We start from the raw sequence: 18,379 nt of genomic DNA, 5'->3' as shown, positions 1-18,379 counted from the left end.
CACAGCATGGCTTGACAAGTGGTGCCGTGTCCACACCCAGGATCTGAACCAGTGAACCCCAGGCCACCAAAGCAGAACATGCGCACTTAACTGCTGCACCACCGGGCCAGCCCCTACAGTGAAATTTTTTAAATACTCACCTTATTTGATTAGGGTAGTTTAGTTTATAATTTCTACTCAACACCTTTGTCCTTTTTTTCTTCGGAGAAAACAAACATTACCTTCAGAAATTTATCCTTCCTACTTTTCAACAAATATTACTGGAACAACTGGATATCCACATGCAAAAGTATTAACTCTAAGTAGATGAAAGACCTAAATGTAAGAAATAAAACTATAAAACTCTGAGAAGAAAATAGAGTAAATCTTTGAGACTTGGATTAGGTGATAGTTTCTTAGTTATAACACCAAAAGCACAAGCAATGAAAAATAAATTGGACTTCACCAAAATTAAAAATTTGTGCTTCAAAGGACACTATCAAGAAAGTGAAAAGACAACCCACAGGATGAGAAAATTTTTGCAAATCATAGATCTGATAAGGACTTGTATTTAGAATATACAAAGAATTCCTTTAAGTCAGTAATAAAGGACAAATAACCCAATTTTAAAAATAAGTAAAGAATATGAATATACATTCTTCAAAGAAGATATACAAATGGCCTATAAACATGAAAATATGCTCAACATCATTAGCCATCCGGGAAATGCAAATCAAAATCACAATGAGGTATCACTTCACACCCACTAGGATGGCTATAATAAAAAAGGTAGATAATAACAAGTGTCGGCAAGAACGTGGAGAAATTGAAGCCCTCATACCCTGTTGGGTGGGGATGCAGATGCTTTGGGAAAAAACAGTGGCAGTTCTTCAAAAGATTAAACGTAGAGTTACCAAATGACCCAGCAGTTCCACTGACAGACATGTATGCCCAAGAGAAATGAAAACATGACCATGTAAAAACTTGTACACAAATTTCATAGCAGCATTCTAATAGCTAAAAAGTGAAAAAGCCTAAATGTCCAACTGATGAATGTATAAATAAATAATGTGCTGTATCCATACAATGGGTTGTATAGTAAGTGTTTTACTTTGTAACAAACAGCCAGGACTTTTTGGGAAGTGACTCTTATCACTCTGTGTTCCAACCAGAAATGTAAGAAAGTTCCAGTTGCTCTGCTTCCTTCCAGGTCCTTGGTATTTGTTTTGAATTAGCCATTCTGATAGGTATGCAGTGATATTTCACTGTAGCTTTTATTTCCATTTTCTTAATGGCTATGATGCTGAGCATTTTCGTAGGCTTATTTGCCATCCACATAATCCTCTTTGGTGAAATGTCTGTTCAAGTCTTTTGCCCACATTTTGGAAGATTGGTTGTTTTAAGATTGAGCGTTAGTTATATGTTCTGGATATAAGTGCATTATCAGATGTGTTTTGCAAATATTTTCTCCTAGGCTGTGGCTTTTCATTTTCTTGTGTTTTGAAGAGCAGACATTATTAATTTTAATAAGTCCAATTTATCAATTTTTCTCTTTTCGGGATCATACCTATTTTCCTATCTAAGAAATCTTTACCTAACCCAAGGCTACAGGGATTTTTCTTCTTATGTTTTCTTACAGGTAGTTTGTAGTTTTGGGTTTTGCATTTAGGTTATGACCCATTTTCACTTAATGTTCCTGTGTGGTATAAGTTGAGGTTGATATTTTTACATATGGATATCCCAGCACTGTTTGTTAAAAAGACTATTCTTTCTCCAGTGACACTTCACCTTTGAACCTTTGTAAAAAAAATTGACCACATATATCTGAGTCTATTTCTGAGCTCTCTATTCTGTTCCATTGATCCATGGGTCTTTCACCAGTACCACCTTATCTTCATCAGCTTTGTATGTCTTGAAGTCAAGTGGGAGTCCTCCAACTTTTTTCAAAAATGTTTGGCGATTCTAGTTGTACCTTTCCTTACAAATTGTATAATCGGCCTGTTGCCTTTGACAACTATTCCTGCTGGGATTTGACTGGAGTGATGTTGAACCTGTGGATCAATTCAGGGAGAAATGACATCTTAATATCGAATGTTCCAATCCATGAACGTGCTGTATCCCTTTTTTAAGGTCGTCTTTTTCTCTTTTATCAGTGTTTTCTATATTTCACATACAGATCTTGTAGATATTTTTATCACATATCATGTTTTGTGGTGCTACCATCAATGGTCATTCTAAAATTTGTTTCTAAATATTCATTGCTACCATGCAGAAATACACTTTTGTATACTGACCTTGCTAAACTCTCTAGCAGCTTTTTAAGATCCTTTGAGTTCTATATACACAATCAAATCATTCTCAAATAGATGTTTTTGTCTTATTTATTCATTTCCAATCAGTGGCCTTTCCCTTCGCACCCTATGGTACAGTGACCTCCAACACAATGTTGAGGAGTTCCTTGTTCCCAGTCTTAGGGGGAAAACATTCCGTCTTCACCACTTATGTTAGCTGTAGGCTTTTTGGTAAATACTTTTTATCAGGTTGAGTATCCCTTCTATTCCTAGTTTGCTGAAGAAATTTTTTTTTTAAATCGTAAATTAATTTTATTTTTCTGTACCTTTTTTTTGAAAAATAATTTTGAGATATAATTTACATACTGTAATCACACTTTTAAAGCATACAATTCAGTTTTTAGTATATTCAAAAGATTGTTTTCTGCAACTTTTGAAATGACCATATAATTTTTCTTCTTTTGTATTTTGATAGTGACTTATATTGATGTTTTTGAATGTTGCATCAAACTTTTATTCCTGGGATAAACCCAACCTGATCATGATGTATTCTTTTTATGAATTGCCAGATTTCATTTGCTAATAAATTTCAGAGTTATAGTCAAGTCTGTGGCCTTATAATACACGTTACCCTGTATGTACTTATTTTCTTATCGCTTTTGAGTAAAAACTAAAAATGCCTTAAATGCTTTCATAAATCTATTTAAAAGCTAATTTTTAATTTAGAAAAGTCTTTATATCTTTCATTTTATAAAATCACTTGGATCATGATCAAGACATTTGGTTTTTAGATACTGACAAACCATGCATTAAAGAAACCCTAACAAGGAAAAATAAAGCCCTAAGTAATTTACATATTAGAAAATAACTCCAGCAGTAAAGGCTTTCTAGCTGATTTGCTTCCCTCTCCTTTGGGCTGCTGTTCCAGAATTCCTATAAGAACCCTTTAAGGGAAGAATCTGATCACAGGTAGGGCGGGAGGTCCTGGTTTGAAGCTGAATTTACATAACAAGTACTCATTTTCTTAGCTATCTGTGTTACAGAACAATAAAAATAGAAAACTTTTCTAAAGGTACTTTTATTCACATTTTACATAAGACTGAGAAAATGTCAGCTGTCCTTGTGAAAGAAGGGGGAAGTGAAAGCAGGCGTCTCTCCCCAGTTCCTGCTCTCCTGCTTTTATTACCTGTCATGTTAAGCTTGTTTCCCGGAGTCCGTCCAGAGATAAGGCCTGCAGGTTGCTGTTAGTTCTTGAGAGAAAAGGAAAGCAAGACAGGTGCTCCCCATAAGACCATCGAACATTACAAGACAGGAAAGAGGAGATGGGGTTTCTGCCCTTAAACAGTGGAAAAAAGAGAAGACATATTCCTGTTTCAAAGCAATGTGTTGTTGATAATTGAGCAAAATGCTAGATTAATTTTTAGTTGTGTGCTTTCAAAAGTAATGTCAAATTTACTCAAAATGAGATTTTAAAAGGTTTCTTGCATGTTAAATAGCTAAAAGTGGTGGTATTAAAGAAAAAATGCAAAACCTTGTTTTACAGAATAGTATAAATGTTTATTTTCTGTATGATTTACTTTGCTGTCCTGTTTTTACAATATAGAAAAGTGTATTCTTTGAATAGCTCTAGTAAATATAAATTTATTCTTTCTACTTTGGGATGTAAATAGAGCTAAAAAATTATATACCCATCCCTCCCCAAATAGTCTTTTAAAATTGTTGAATTAATGTGGATATTAATCTTGTTCAGCAATCTGATGCAAACACCTAAATACAAAAAGTTGTTTAGTAAGGACTACACAGGAAGGAAGAGGCTTAATACTTCAGATAGCTTCTTGAAAATCAGAAAAACTAGTAGCATTTGATTGCACCTTCAAATTTTTACAAGCAAAACATTCTCAAGCAATGCCATCATACATAATCTACAATTGTAATCCAAATTTCACAAACATTTTCTGCACACTGTATATAAATACACATCACAAAGGTGCAATTAGAATTAAACACAAAGTATGTACAAAATGAACAAAGTTTAGGTTTAGACCAAAAAGGTACTGTAATCCTTTGAAAAATAACTTGATTAGATATTATTTTATCCTCTTACACTAATTTACATTTATACAAATTTTAATTAAACATACTAGATTGAGGTGCTAAAGAATGTTTGCACTATCTACATTTAAAGTTACTGCACTATAATTTTATAAATCCAAATTTCAAAAGGAAGATACTTTAATGAATAACGGAATCTTCTTTTGGATTACTGAATTTCTATTGCCTGTATCTTACGTGTTCATATGAACATATATACACACTTAATACATACAACTATCGATTCCTTGTAGGAAATGTAATAATCATATACTAATAATTACTGAGGATTAAGGTACCTAACAAAATGCCTGAATTCCAACATGGTTTTTTCTTGTCATAAAATCCAGAGTCCTATTATAACAGGCTCTTAAATTCATAAAGCTTTTGAATTTTGAATTACTGAAAATGATTTAGGTTATTTTAATAATTATATGAAAACATAGCTTCAGCTTACCAAATCACTGGCTAAAAATAATGCCATATTAAGCTTCTCTTATAAAAAGAAATCTCACTACAATTTTGAAAGCTTTGTTAGGAGGCCCATTTCAGTAAATCAAGTAATAGTCATATACTGGTTTGAAACCTCTTAGTTCAAAAGCATATAAAGAGAACTGTTTGTACAGATGAAAAGTCCTTCCCTAAATTCATCTCTTAGAGCTTCAATATTCTTTATTTCTCTACCCAAGCCAAATTTTATACCTGATAATTATGTAAGGTTCTATATTATCACTACAGAATAATAATATGTTTACTTCTATTCATATGCACCTTTCGTTTTAATAGTACCCAGTAATCACTTTGACAATTTATTATCATTTCAAATACATACCACCTCCTTGAAAGAAAATGGAAACATCCCAGGGCATTTCTCAGTCACTCCTTATTATGGAAACACATTGCCCATCCTTTAAGAATTACCTACTGTCTCATAATACTTTGTTTTTTTAAAAAAACAAAACTTTTTTATTTTAAAAGTGTGCCTATGGATTACTTCCCCTTCTGACATTCCCAAAGTGACAATAGGATATTATACCAGAATCTGCCCTAAAAAGTTGATTTCTCTTAAAAGATAGTACTTTTCTAAACACAAAATGCTATTTGAATGTTTCATAAGAATTTGTTTATGTAGACATTCCGTCTGCTTATATTCTAGGTCTTGTACCAAAGAATGACTGGGTAATACCAATGCTGCTTTGGCTTTTTCCTACTGGAACAAAGTCATACAACGCCATACCTTATAAATATAGTAATTTATAAATGTTCTTTGTCACTAGAATCAGAAGGATAGAACATCTAATTCTTAAGAAACCCAAGCAAATTTAAAATCTATATAATACAATAAAGAAAAATTCAATTTAGAAGGGGCATAAGCAGATTTAACTAAGAATTAAAATGTACTAACTTCCTCATTTAAAATTTCTTCTTTTTCAATATTATAATTGCAGGTCTCACAGGACTGAATTAACAATACAATAATTGTTAAACTATCTTCCAGAAAATCAAGTGTCCTTGCACCTTCAATCTTCTGTACAGTTCCATTTATCAGTCTTTTGTGCAAGAGTTAGCAATTCATGGCACAAGGGTCACTTTTTGCTTTTCCTGCAGAGTTGATGACGCTCATCAGACATCGTCCGAATTCCTCAAGGATCATCCGTTCAGCCGCTGCCTTTGATTTCCCCTTCTTGTCTGCCTGCTCTGCCTGGGCAAGAAGGCAATTACACGTGGCTTCAGCTACTTCTTTAGTTACAAATGTAAATGGCAATCTGAAAGGATTTTTGAGAAAGAAAGAAAGAGAGATGATGATGGTGTTGAATTACAACAAAAGCGGACAACATTCTTTCACCTGGGAGTCCCTGCCGACACTGTCATGATTCACCAGCACGCGGAGCGCCACAGTGTGTGCCATGCGCACAAGCACACCCTAAAGAGCTTTAAAAAGATAGACCTGTTTTATTACTGAGCTTATTTTAAAAATATTGTTCAGAAAATGTAACATTTTATATAAAATATACGTCTTACTACCTAGACACAGTTATCTGGTTAACTAAAAGGTGTCATTCTACATGTTGACCGACTGTGTCTATAACAAAAGTCCTCCCAATTCATGAAGGTACAGCCCATGAGTGCAGTCTTTGCTTTACATTTATATTGCTATTTCTTCACTGCCTAGGACAGTGCCTGACACACACAGACACTCCGTGAATATTCAGTGAATGAATAACATGGGCATTGAGAGCACTATCTCCCGGATAACACTGAAAATAAAGCACTTTCCCACAGTCCCATATATTGTTTGTAAAAAACAAGCACACCAAAATTTTGCGTTATTCCATGGCAACAAACAAAACAATGGGGAAACCCAACACTGTTGTATACATGGAGTTTCATTCATTCATAAAGACCTGAACTACTGAATATTAAATTAGAGCACTCCATCCTGAGGCTTGGTATTGTAGCCAAGTTAAATCTTAAAGTCATCAAGAGACAAAATCAGGCAACCTAATCTAACCACTAACTCAATAACCTGTTAGTAAGCAGTCACTGATAGAAGGAAACTGCAAAATAAGATACATGAAGTCGGAAATTCAAGCCCACTATGACAAGAGAGGTTGACTGAGGATTCAGGCTGCTAGACAGTTGTATAGAAATCTTTCAAATACAAAAATGCACTTTAAATTAAAAAAATTATAATATTGTAATACTACAATAATGTTAAATATTGCAAGAATTATAACATTGTAATACTACAATAATGTTAATATTGCAATAGTATAATTAGTAATACTGTATTTGGAAACTATAGAAAAGTAAAAGAAAGGAAAAAAATTTAAATTTTTGCTCCTCAAAGAAAAGCTTATTAACATGCTTGTATAACATTATTTATAGTTTTTTTACAGTTTTGATTACAATGTATAATTTTGTATTCTTTTATACTTCATAATATCATGAACATTTTCCCAAGTTGAAAATTAATTGTAAATATTTTACTCTATCTTTGATCTCCATGTGGAGATTAGATTTAATAATCTAAAGGATTACTGAAAGCGGATGAGAAGGATTCCTTGTGACAGCCCTCATGAAGGTGTCTGCCCATTTCCACTTCATTCAGTCAAGAACCATTTACTGATTATACCCAGTTATAAGAGCTCCTTAGAACTAATACCTGAAATTTTTGTACAAAACAAGTATTTTTATAAGCATTGGATCTTATTTCAAACTTAGGCATTTTAAATAATATGCCATTTGCAAGGCTCATTCCGTTTAATAATTCCTCAGTTAATCTCTAACACAAGTCCAAGTCAGCAAGCTATGCTGCATCAGGCCCCCTAAAGGCTGGGAGATGCCTCACCCCTCACGGCTCCTGATCAATGAGGGTGATTTGAAGAATAAGGAAACTGAGGCTCAGAGATGAAGAGCTTGTCGAACTCACACACTACTGCAGAGCAGACAGTGTTTAAACTCAGGGCAGCCTGACTTTACAGCCCCAGCTTTCCTACGCCAGAGCTCTGCAGTCCAGCGAAGTAAGAAGCTACACCAATACAGTGTGCGTGGGTGCGCCAGAAGGATGGGAAAGGGTTCAAGGGCACGGAAAAGCAAGAGACGGTAAGAACGTGCAAAAAGAGGAATAATGACACTACCAGTAGAGGTATAAACAATTTGTTTTTCTTAGGGGTTGGTCAAATTACATAATTACCTCATCTTAGGAGGAAGAAATCCAATTAAGCACAGTGAACTAAAGCCTTATGTGCAATTTAGAATTGTGCAATATATCTGACAGTGGTTTTTCTGTTCCCTTTAAAATCCTTTACAAGTAACAAAAGATAGAAAGAAACTGCAAAAATCAGGTTTGCAACAACCACAAGTATGAACTCAATTTTGCCCAAAACAAGAAACTTAAAAGAAAATGAATATTCATGTCATACTATAAAAAGAGATTACAATATTGACTTACTTTCCTCCTCCGCTATTCAAAGTTGGTGTTGGTCTAGTGAGCAAGTCCGAAATCTGAGAGGACAACTTAGTCTTTGCTGCTGTCTGTTGCTGTACCCTTACTTCAGCTGCATCTGCCAAGTGCATCAATGTCTTTCTTTCTGGGCTTTCTTCAAAATTCTTACAGCCAATACATTTGCATATTGAGGAACACATTATTTTTGCCTAAAAGATTTACAAAAGAAAAGCTTCCAAATCAAAACTAAAAAACATGACAGTACGTAGACTCCATGATCAAATTAACAGAATCAACTAGTCAATTGACATAAGGTAAAATGGAAACATCTGCCGACAAACTCTGAACAGGCTCACCACACACGAGTGGGGCAGGTAGTCTGCAGTCTGAGAGGAGCTATGCAGTGTGTGGACTTGACCCCGACCACGTCAACTTCCCCTACTATACATGCTCCTCCTGATATGAACAACATGTTTTTATAAAGAATATAAATGATACATTACAATATTAAAAAATAAGGGTCATCCAGAATCCAACCACCTCAACCAAATCACCATTAACATGTTGGTGACTTCTCACGCAAACGCACACACATTGAAAGGATTTCATAGATGCTATTTTTATTATGGGTACCTCCCTCCCTGAGTGCCCTCTCCAGATTCCCAAACCCTTTGATAGTCTACATTAAACCAGTGTGTCCTTTCATGTAAAAATATGTAAAATATATGTATATTTATGAAAAACAGACTTTATGTACACACACATATATTAACTCACAAATATAGAAGTTTTTCCTTTTTTAGTTTGTTTTACAAAATCATACCCACTTTCTTCATCTTCCTTTTCACGCATGACACCTCACGGAATCCCTCCCTCCAAGTCATCTGGCAGAGGCTGAATTCATTCTATTTAATGGCTGAGTATTAATCCCTGGCATTTGGGCATTCACTCCCCTATTGATAGGCATTTATTTTGTTTCCAGTTCTTGATACCACAAACAATGCACAAAAAATTTTTGTATCTATTATGCTTTTATTTCTATGAGCTAGATTTCTAGAACTGGGCTCACTGGCCAAAGGGGCCATGCATTTTAATTTTGCTAGTTGTGGCCAGACTGTTTTCTCAAAAGGCTGTAACACCTCACATCTCATCAGCAATGTATAAAGGAAGCCTTTTCCACATTCCCTCCAACAATGTTTATCACAGCTCTTTCAATATTGATCAATCTGATTGGAGGAAAGAGATGAAGTGAGATCTCACTGTACTTTACATTTCCCAGACTCCTAGTAAGTTTATCTTTTGTTGGCTGCATTTTCTTCAGTGAAGCACCATGTCAATTTAAATAAACAAACTTACTGTCCTTTCTCTCTACAGCACATAGTGAGATAAACGGATCATATTATGAACACATTTACCCTGCTCCTTTCTTATAATACACTACATTTACCAAGGGAAAGAAATGGATATACATTTTGCATTTATTGGGTTACTATGAACCAGTCTGGGAATCTAACTAAAGCAACACTTAAGTATCTAATGATGCAGAGATAAAATCCCCGACCTCAAGGGGGAAAAGACATACCAGTAATGATAATTTGGATTAAGTTTTAAGAACCATAAGCAAGGGACTAATAATGTCTAATTCAGGAGGGATAAATTAGAATGACAAGGCATCTATTTAGCTTTGCTAAGTTAACTTCCCTTGTGGCCCGGAAAAAAAAAGGTCACAAGAAAAGGCACAACCATTTAAATAAAGTGGACAGTCACTCATCCAATCAACAACCGTGAAAGGCATGTGAAAGGAACATGAATGTGCTATCCAGGTGTAGACGAACCAAAAAAAGCCAATCCAATTCAGTGGACCAACAATTCAACACCAACTGTCAAGACAATATCACAGCGGCCGGCCCTGTGGCTGAGTGCTTAAGTTCGCGCGCTCCGTGTTGGCAGCCCAGGGTTTCGCCAGTTTGGATCCTGGGCGCCGACATGGCACCAATCATCAGTCCATGCTGAGGCGGCATCCCACGTGCCACAACTAGAAGGACCCCGAACTAAAAATACATAACTATGTACCAGGGGGCTTTGGGAGAAAAAGGAAAAATAAAATCTTTAAGAAAACAAAATTAAAAAATGACAACATCACAGCTAATTCATAGTGAGCCAAATGGCCACTGCTAGTCATAGTTTAGTCTAGTCCATGTTTTTCCATTTCTTGGTCTTTTAGAATGATGAATTAGTTATTAGACATTGTGTATGTCCTGAATGTCAAGGATTTTATTATAATAGATAGGGCAGCTTTCTCTCTTATAACATATTCTAACCAGTCCACTGCCTTTCTACTTCTACTAATTCACACATTTGTTAACCAGTCCAATTAAATCGTTAGTTCACTTATGTTTGAATTTCATATGCTTAGGATGTACTGACTGTTCAATGCCATATTCATGAAAAGGTTTCTTTGCCCTTCTGACCCCATGTTACATCAATTTCCATCAATTGTGAACTTGATTTATAGCTTACATTTTTACAACATTTATAACAATTTTTGTATGATATGCTTTATGGACAGAAGTCACCTATTTCATCAGGTGTTCAAACAAGAGCCCAACTTTTCCAACACCGGATGAAAAACTGTCTTGTTATTTAAGAGACTTTCAAAAATAATCTTGATCATATGCAATTTTCAATATTGACTTCAGGAATATCAAGATGTTACTTCTTGAGAGGAGTATTTGACCTTCCGAATACGTAAACTAAGAATTCATTACACAGACAATACAGTACGCAAAGTCTTTACCATGACACGTGTGTATGGAGGGGGCCCTGAAACGCAGGCACGTGCTCCTGGGGCAGAGCAAACCTCCCCAGGGAGAGAGCAGTCCTTGGTGGTATTACCTCACCAAGTGCAAGGCTCGGCCTTCTGCCAAAACTAAAAATAAGGTCCCCCTCTGATTATGAAATTTGAAAGAATGAAAATATAACAGATGAGAAGAGCGAACTATAGCAATAACTCAACCCAAAGACTGTAAAGAGCTTCAGGCACACCAAGAAACCAATTACAGTAATCTAGGGTTAATCTCGGGCAGGACTAGGTTGTTATATTTAAGCTTTGGAAATAAAAATAATAAACTAAGAGTACTTTGTTTGAAGGAAGGAGGGGATGATTTCCATGGCATCTGTCAAAGCAGAGTTTCAACTACATTCTCCAGAAAAGATGTCTGATCCATAAATAAAAACAGCCAGTTGAGTGGGATGGTGAAATGGTAAAAATGGATGCAACCACCTCACAACGACCAGTAACCTCATCCAGCAATATTCCATATTTCTCCTTTCCTATTTTTATGCTCACAAAGCAAACTTAATGTAATTTAGTTTCCCACAGAGAAGTGTTCTTCAAGAGGGCACTACTGACATTTTGAGCAAGATAAATCTTTACTTTCAGGACTGCAGCCTGGAATGCAGGCATTTTGTATCCATACATATATTTCCAAAAAGCCCGTGAGGGAGACAGGGCGTGGTACTGCCCCTCAGTTGAAAACCATGGCTGCAGAGTTTCTAATCCACTTTAATGTTATTACTTTTATTGAAAACCAATAAACTGGTACTCTGATTTGCATACTTCCAGGAATAATGACCAAGAAGTTAGGGACTGGTAATCAGCTAATGAGACCCCAAGCTGTAATAACAAAACCAAGGCCCTGTTCCTCTGAAGCCCTGTGTGGGGGGCCAAACGGTCTTTCTCAAATGAAGGCCCTCGGGCTGACTGTCCATATTTTCAAAGTGCAAGCGCAAAGCAGTTTCCCAATTTTCAGGTAAATTTTTACAGTAAACCCTTTCTAAGTTATTTTCAAAAGATGATTAGATTATTCTCCCCAGCCAGCATCTCACCTCATAGCATTCACAATAGTTTTTAAGACATCCTGATCGTTTGCAATTACATCCTTTGCTGTGACGTCGATCTGATTCTCCCTCCTTTCCTTTCCCTATTTTAGGCTTAAAAGCTTCTGGATTTCTGTCGAGGCATGCCTATCAAAACAGATCAAACATCAACTGAAGTTACGTCACAGGAGATTTTCTTTGTAAAACAATTGAGACATCCAAAAAACAGGTGAAATTGGAAATTTTTGTCAGTTAAATGAAATAAAAAATAATCACCTTTATTGCTTTTTGCCTTTCATTTTCATGTTCCAAATTATTATAACAATTAGTACAATTGCAGTTGTTGCAAAATTCACCATTTGCAAAGCAATCACAATATCTGGAAAATAAAAATCAGTGTAAATCATATAAATAGGTCATTGTTAAAACAAACAAAATTAGAATTTATCTGGTTTAATAGCATTATATACGCAGCAAAGCATTTCAGAAATGGACTCAGAGCCACCTAGCCACAATATTGATTGTCAACCACATAAGGCTCAAAATTAAAGTCACCAGCTCCTAGAATTCTGGTTGAGAAGCTTAGTTCTAGTAGTAACAACTGTCAACACAAGAGCTTTGTGATTTTACGTGCCCCCAAAATAAGTTTTCTCAAAACCATGAAAAAGGAAAAACAGGCTATTGGATTAGTGAAACCTACTCACCTGAACTACTGTCATGCTTCTTCGGATTCTAAACCCCCGTAAGACCAACGCTTTTCATTTAACTGTTTCATGTAAAATCTCTCAGTTTGGTACTAATAAGTAAATTAATCATCCAACAATTTTTAAAACTACTCAGAGTATCACTTCATTTAGGAGACCAAATATAAAGGTCATAAGTAAGATGAAATTTATTATTATTAATGACAGAGACTATGTTTGTCTCATGCTGCTGTGCCCCTAACTCCAACTCCAGCACCTCATGTATGGTAAAAACTCTAAAATTATTTCTTTCTTTTTGAATGAAAGAGTATTTTTAAATTATCATATGTGCTTGAACATTCACTTAAATGTTTATTTAAATTACTTAGACTTATGAAATTGGTCTGTTAAGAATTTTTAGTTAACGCCACTTCTTTTTAAAAGCATTTTCAGTTATATAAATGAGGAAACAAGAACGAAAAGACTTACAATTTCAAGCACAGCGATTTTGTACAATTACAGGGCTTTCTGGGCCGGCTGGCAGACTCTGATGGGATTATGCTATACAGACACACAAAAAAGACACACATTTTAATCAATTAATGATAATTATTTAAAGTTAGAAAAGTCTCCAATCTGTCAATTCTTCCTAAAATAAAGCTTTAAAAATGTATCCATCTCTAATAAAAGTTTGCCATGTTGGTCCACTGACATTAAGTTCAAAACAAAGTTATAATGTGAAAAGATATGTAGAGAGCCAAGGTATGGATTAAAAAAAAAGAGGAAGTCATCAATAGCTTCTAAAGAACACTCCACAAAAAATACTCTTACTCCTGAAAGAACTAAACTTACAATCTCCTCAAAACTTGGGATTCAATTATAAAAGATAAGTAGAAAAGGGCTGTGTGGGGTTGGAATCTGGGAGGGAGAGAGGTGGACTGGGTCCATGTAATTAACTAAACATGGCTTCTAAACCAATACAGGAAGGGCAGCAATTAACAGATTAAAAAACAGACAAATGGCTAGAGGCATCACAATCCCTGACTTCAAAACATACTACAAAGCTACAGTAATCAAAACAGGATGGTACTAGTACAAAAACAGGTGCACAGATCAATGGAACAGAATTGAAAGCCCAGAAATAAAACCACACATCTATGGACAGCTAATCTTCGACAAAGGAGCTGAGGGCCTACAATGGAGAAAACAAAGTCTCTTCAACAAATGGTGCTGGGAAAACTGGACAGCCACATGCAAAAGATTGAAAATTGACCATTCTTTTTCACCATTCACTAAAATAAACTCAAAATGGATCAAAGACCTAAAGATTAGGCCTGAAACAATAAGTCTTCCAGGAGAGAATATAGGCAGTACACTCTTTGACATCAGCTTCAAAAGAATCTTTTCGGACACCATAACCCCTCAGACGAGGGAAACAATAGAAAGAATAAACAAATGGGACTTCATCAGACTAAAGGGAAAATAGGATTGAAACAAAAAAAACAGCCCACTAATTGGGAAAAAATACTTACAAGTTACTTATCCAACAAAGGGTTAATCTCCATAATATATAAAGAACTCACACAGCTCAACAACAAAAAATCAAACAACCCAATCACAAAATGGGCAGGGGACATGAACAGACATTTCTCCAAAGAAGATATACGGATGGCCAATAGACACATGAAAAGATGCTCATCAACACTAATCATCAGGGAAATGCAAATCAAAACTACACTAAGATATCACCTTACACCTGTTAGAATGGCAAAAATATCCAAAACCAAGAGCGACAAATGTTGGAGAGGCTGTGGAGAAAAAGGAACCCTCATACACTGTTGGTGGGAATGCAAACTGGTGCAGCCACTATGGAAAACAGTATGGAGATTTCTCAAAAAGTTAAAAATAGAAATACCTTATGACCCAGCCATCCCACTACTGGCTATCTATCCTAAGAACCAGAAATCAGCAATTCCAAAAGTCCCATGCACCCCTATGTTCACCGCAGCATTATTAACAATAGCCAAGTCATGGAACCAACCTAACTGCCCAGCAACTGATGATTGGATAAAGAAGATATGGTATATATACACAACGGAATACTACTCAGCCATAAAAAAGGACAAAGTCGTCCCATTCACAACAACATGGATAGACCTTGAGGGTATTATGTTGAGTGAAATAAGCCAGACAGAGAAAGACGAACTCGGTGTGACTCCACTCATAGGTGGTAGTTAACATATAGACAAAGAGAACTGATCGGTGGTTACCAGGGGAAAGGGGGGTGGGGGGAGGGCACTAGGGGTGAAGTGGTGTACCTACAACATGACTAATAATAAGGTACAACTGTAATTTCACAAGGTTGTTAACTATCATAATCTTAATTAAAAAAAAAAAACAGACAAATGAAAAAAGCAAGGACCTAACATAACAATTTAAAAACCAGTTAATATCATTTTAAAACTACATTCAGGATGAGAGAGAAAAGAGACAGAGAATAATATAACATGGCAAAATTGGTGAATCCAAGTAAAAGATATTTGGGGGTTTCTTGGCTATTCTTGTAACTTTTAAACTTCTGTTTCAAGTATTTCAAAATAAAAAGTACTGAAGTGGCATGGTCACGTGGCTTTGAGAGAAAAAAATCAAATAAATGTATTTTGAAATATATATATTTTATACTGCATTTAATCTGATCCAACAACCTAACTTACATATTTTCAAAATACTCACCCGTTGAATGGAAGCCTTGCCTGAGTCTGGATACCAGGTGTTCCGGTAAAGTTAGAGTTGCTTGCTATAGACACATATGAAGACTGCTGAAGCTATATGTAAAAAAAGGTAACTTTAGATCATATTTATAAAAATGGACAATACTCTCAGATATAATGCTCAGTAAGAAACACAAATTCATCAACTAAAATAGCGAAAATAGAATGGACAATTTCATACAAACACACTACCTCATGGAGCTCATCTAAAGACCCAAACTAATACTAGAGGTGAAAACAATGTGAACATTTTAAAGGCCAAAGGTACAAATATAAACATTTTTTTCACAGAGGAGTAAGTATATTAGAAGTAGGAAATTCTAGATGAATGCCCTGAAAGTACTGCAGTAACTTGTATCGGCTAGAAAAATGCAATGTGTCTACTTGTAAACAAAACAGGTACTATATTGATCATTCATCACAAGTTACACAGAGAACGAGAAGTTATATGCACGATAATTAAGTTTCTATTTTACACTGATTTCTAAACATGAGATAATGATAAAAATACTGAACATTAATCTTTTAATCAGTAGGTACATAACATATTCCAAAGTACATTTCATTAAAGTACACAGATAAGTTTCTGTTTCTCTCTTATGATCTGAGTACAGTCATGCGTCCCTTAATGATAGGGACACCTTCTGAGAAGGTGTCATCAAGCAATTTTGTCACTGAGCAAACATCATAAAGTGTACGTACACAAACCTAGATGGGATAGCCTACTATTACCTAGGCTGTATGGTACTGATCTTATGGGGCCACCATCGTATATGTGGTCTATTGTTGACCTAAACGTTGTCATGTGGCGCGTGACTGTAGATCAATTCAACAGCTTACAACATGGTGTTAATTTGCTTGATTCTTACATGAAAAACAAAACTTCTACCTGCTTTCTAGAAGCAATGCTCCTAACCCAAGCCAGCCAACTGCATAACGTGTGGCTCTGATTCTAAAGATGACCAGATGAGAGTGTGCGCACAGATCATTAAAGAAACACCCCCTGGAAATGCATCTTGCAGTCTATTTTCCAAGAAAAAGTCAGTGGCATCATATTCATCTGTGGGGGAGAGCTTTATTATAGTCACAGTCCTTTCTAAATTCATTTGGACTCTGCTGATTTTAACGTCAACTTATTTTCTCTTCTAACTACATGATCTTGCCCTCTCACCAAACTGCTCTCAGCTCCAAATTGCCTAATCTGTGCATGTGACTTGTGCTGTATGTTTCTAAATGGTAAAGACACGTGAAAGTAAACTCAAAAGTTTTCGTTAACATTTGAAGATTTTTCGAAAGAGCCATTTTAGTACTGACTTGGATGTTTCTGAGCAGTCTCAGGCTGTGATAGCACTAGACATCTCAGACCAATCTTTCTTTGTGAAATGCGATGGCTTCGTTTCCTCCTCCTACCTGAGTAACATACTGAGCTGGAAGCACTGCGTAACCGACATTCCCTGTGCCTGGAGCCGGTGCCAGCACGGTGCCTGGTGGCAGGTTTGTGAGGTTTGGCTGGATCTGCGGCAGTGGTGTGGCAGGCATGATGAGTCGCTGCTGTGGCTGGCTGGTAGTAACTATTTGTGAAGTTGGATTGATAGGTTTTGGAACAACCTAAAAAGAAACGAAGTCTATCAAGGATTATAAAAATAAATTTACAGCTTCTCAATTCAGTATAAATCTCTCGTACTTAAATCTTAACTTTCAATTTTAAAAGTAAACTGTTCGGGAGAGACTGAGAAAATAAGTCAGGTGACACTTACTTGTTTGACAGCCTGCGCCGAGACAAGGGGAACGGACGTCCGCAATGCAGTGGTATTAACCACCACTGGTTTTGCTTTTTTAAAAAGGGGGGAGAAAAGGACAATTTATTTACAGAAAATAGTATTTAAAACATTTAAGATATCTGGTTTTCTCAAGATAGTCTCATGAAAGAGCTTAAAGAATTCCATTTGTTTCCTATTTGGAGCGATCTTTAACTAGGATAGTTATCTTTCAAAATTCCTTAACACAACTACCAGGGAACTTAAAAATTAAATTTAAAAACTGCCCTTCCAAACCTTGAGTAATGATGCTGTTCCACACTATTTCTAATTGCTGTGTTTGTATTCAAACCAGAGAAAATACCATTCTTGTATAATTTATTATTCACAGAGTCCCCACTAAAAGGCAGCACAGCACAAAGGTTAAGAACACGGCTCTTAAACTGTAACAAGACCCTGGGGGCTGAGAGCCCAATTCTGCTCCTTTCTAACTACTTCAACTCTCTTTGCCTGTATCCTCACCTGCAACATGGAGACAGTATCTCCCTTATCGGGTATGAGGCTTAAATATGTTAATTCAAGAAAATGTATTAGAACAGTGCCCAAGAAATAGTAAGTGCTCAATGTTAGTTGCCATTATTGTTATGGGTGTTGTTACTATTACAACCATTATTAGCATATACTAAATGGCATTGTGGACCATGTTCCAAGGAAACTCAAGACACCTGCTCAAAGAGATTACATTCAAGTAGAGCAAGATCAGACAAGTACACAAATAAAATTACACTGTTAAAAAAGAAAAAGTGCTGTAGGAGCCCAAAGGAGACAGAACATACATCTGATTGGCAGAGGATGGGAATACAGAAAGAACGCGGGGAGGACACAGCAGCGTCTGAGACAGGTCCTGATCAATGCCCCGGCTGCAGAGAGGGCACACAGAGTGCAGGAGGACATTCCATGCAGAGGCAGAAGCACAGAC

The 18,379-nt window shown here is 35.9% G+C and overlaps 1 protein-coding gene across 15 annotated transcripts in view; it reads right to left on the bottom strand.

Annotated features, from left to right (window-relative positions):
- Positions 1 to 3,802: 3,802 nt before the first annotated feature.
- LIN54 (lin-54 DREAM MuvB core complex component) overlaps positions 3,803 to 18,379 on the bottom strand; it is a 64,589-nt gene continuing 50,012 nt past the window's right edge. For all 15 annotated transcript variants that reach the window (XM_070505520.1, XM_070505518.1, XM_044766231.2 and 12 more), the window contains 8 exons: positions 17,401 to 17,474; positions 17,054 to 17,251; positions 15,606 to 15,697; positions 13,362 to 13,433; positions 12,466 to 12,568; positions 12,199 to 12,336; positions 8,317 to 8,519; positions 3,803 to 6,127 (listed from right to left, as the gene is read on the bottom strand). In XM_070505520.1, coding sequence (XP_070361621.1) covers positions 5,926 to 6,127; positions 8,317 to 8,519; positions 12,199 to 12,336; positions 12,466 to 12,568; positions 13,362 to 13,433; positions 15,606 to 15,697; positions 17,054 to 17,251; positions 17,401 to 17,474 — 1,082 coding nt within the window. In that variant the 3' untranslated portion in view covers positions 3,803 to 5,925. The remainder of the gene's footprint in view (positions 6,128 to 8,316; positions 8,520 to 12,198; positions 12,337 to 12,465; positions 12,569 to 13,361; positions 13,434 to 15,605; positions 15,698 to 17,053; positions 17,252 to 17,400; positions 17,475 to 18,379) is intronic.

Source organism: Equus asinus, chromosome 3 (assembly GCF_041296235.1).
Source record: "Equus asinus isolate D_3611 breed Donkey chromosome 3, EquAss-T2T_v2, whole genome shotgun sequence".
In the NCBI taxonomy this organism is placed as follows: Eukaryota; Metazoa; Chordata; class Mammalia; order Perissodactyla; family Equidae; genus Equus; species Equus asinus.
This window is presented reverse-complemented; position numbering and strand designations above follow the sequence as displayed.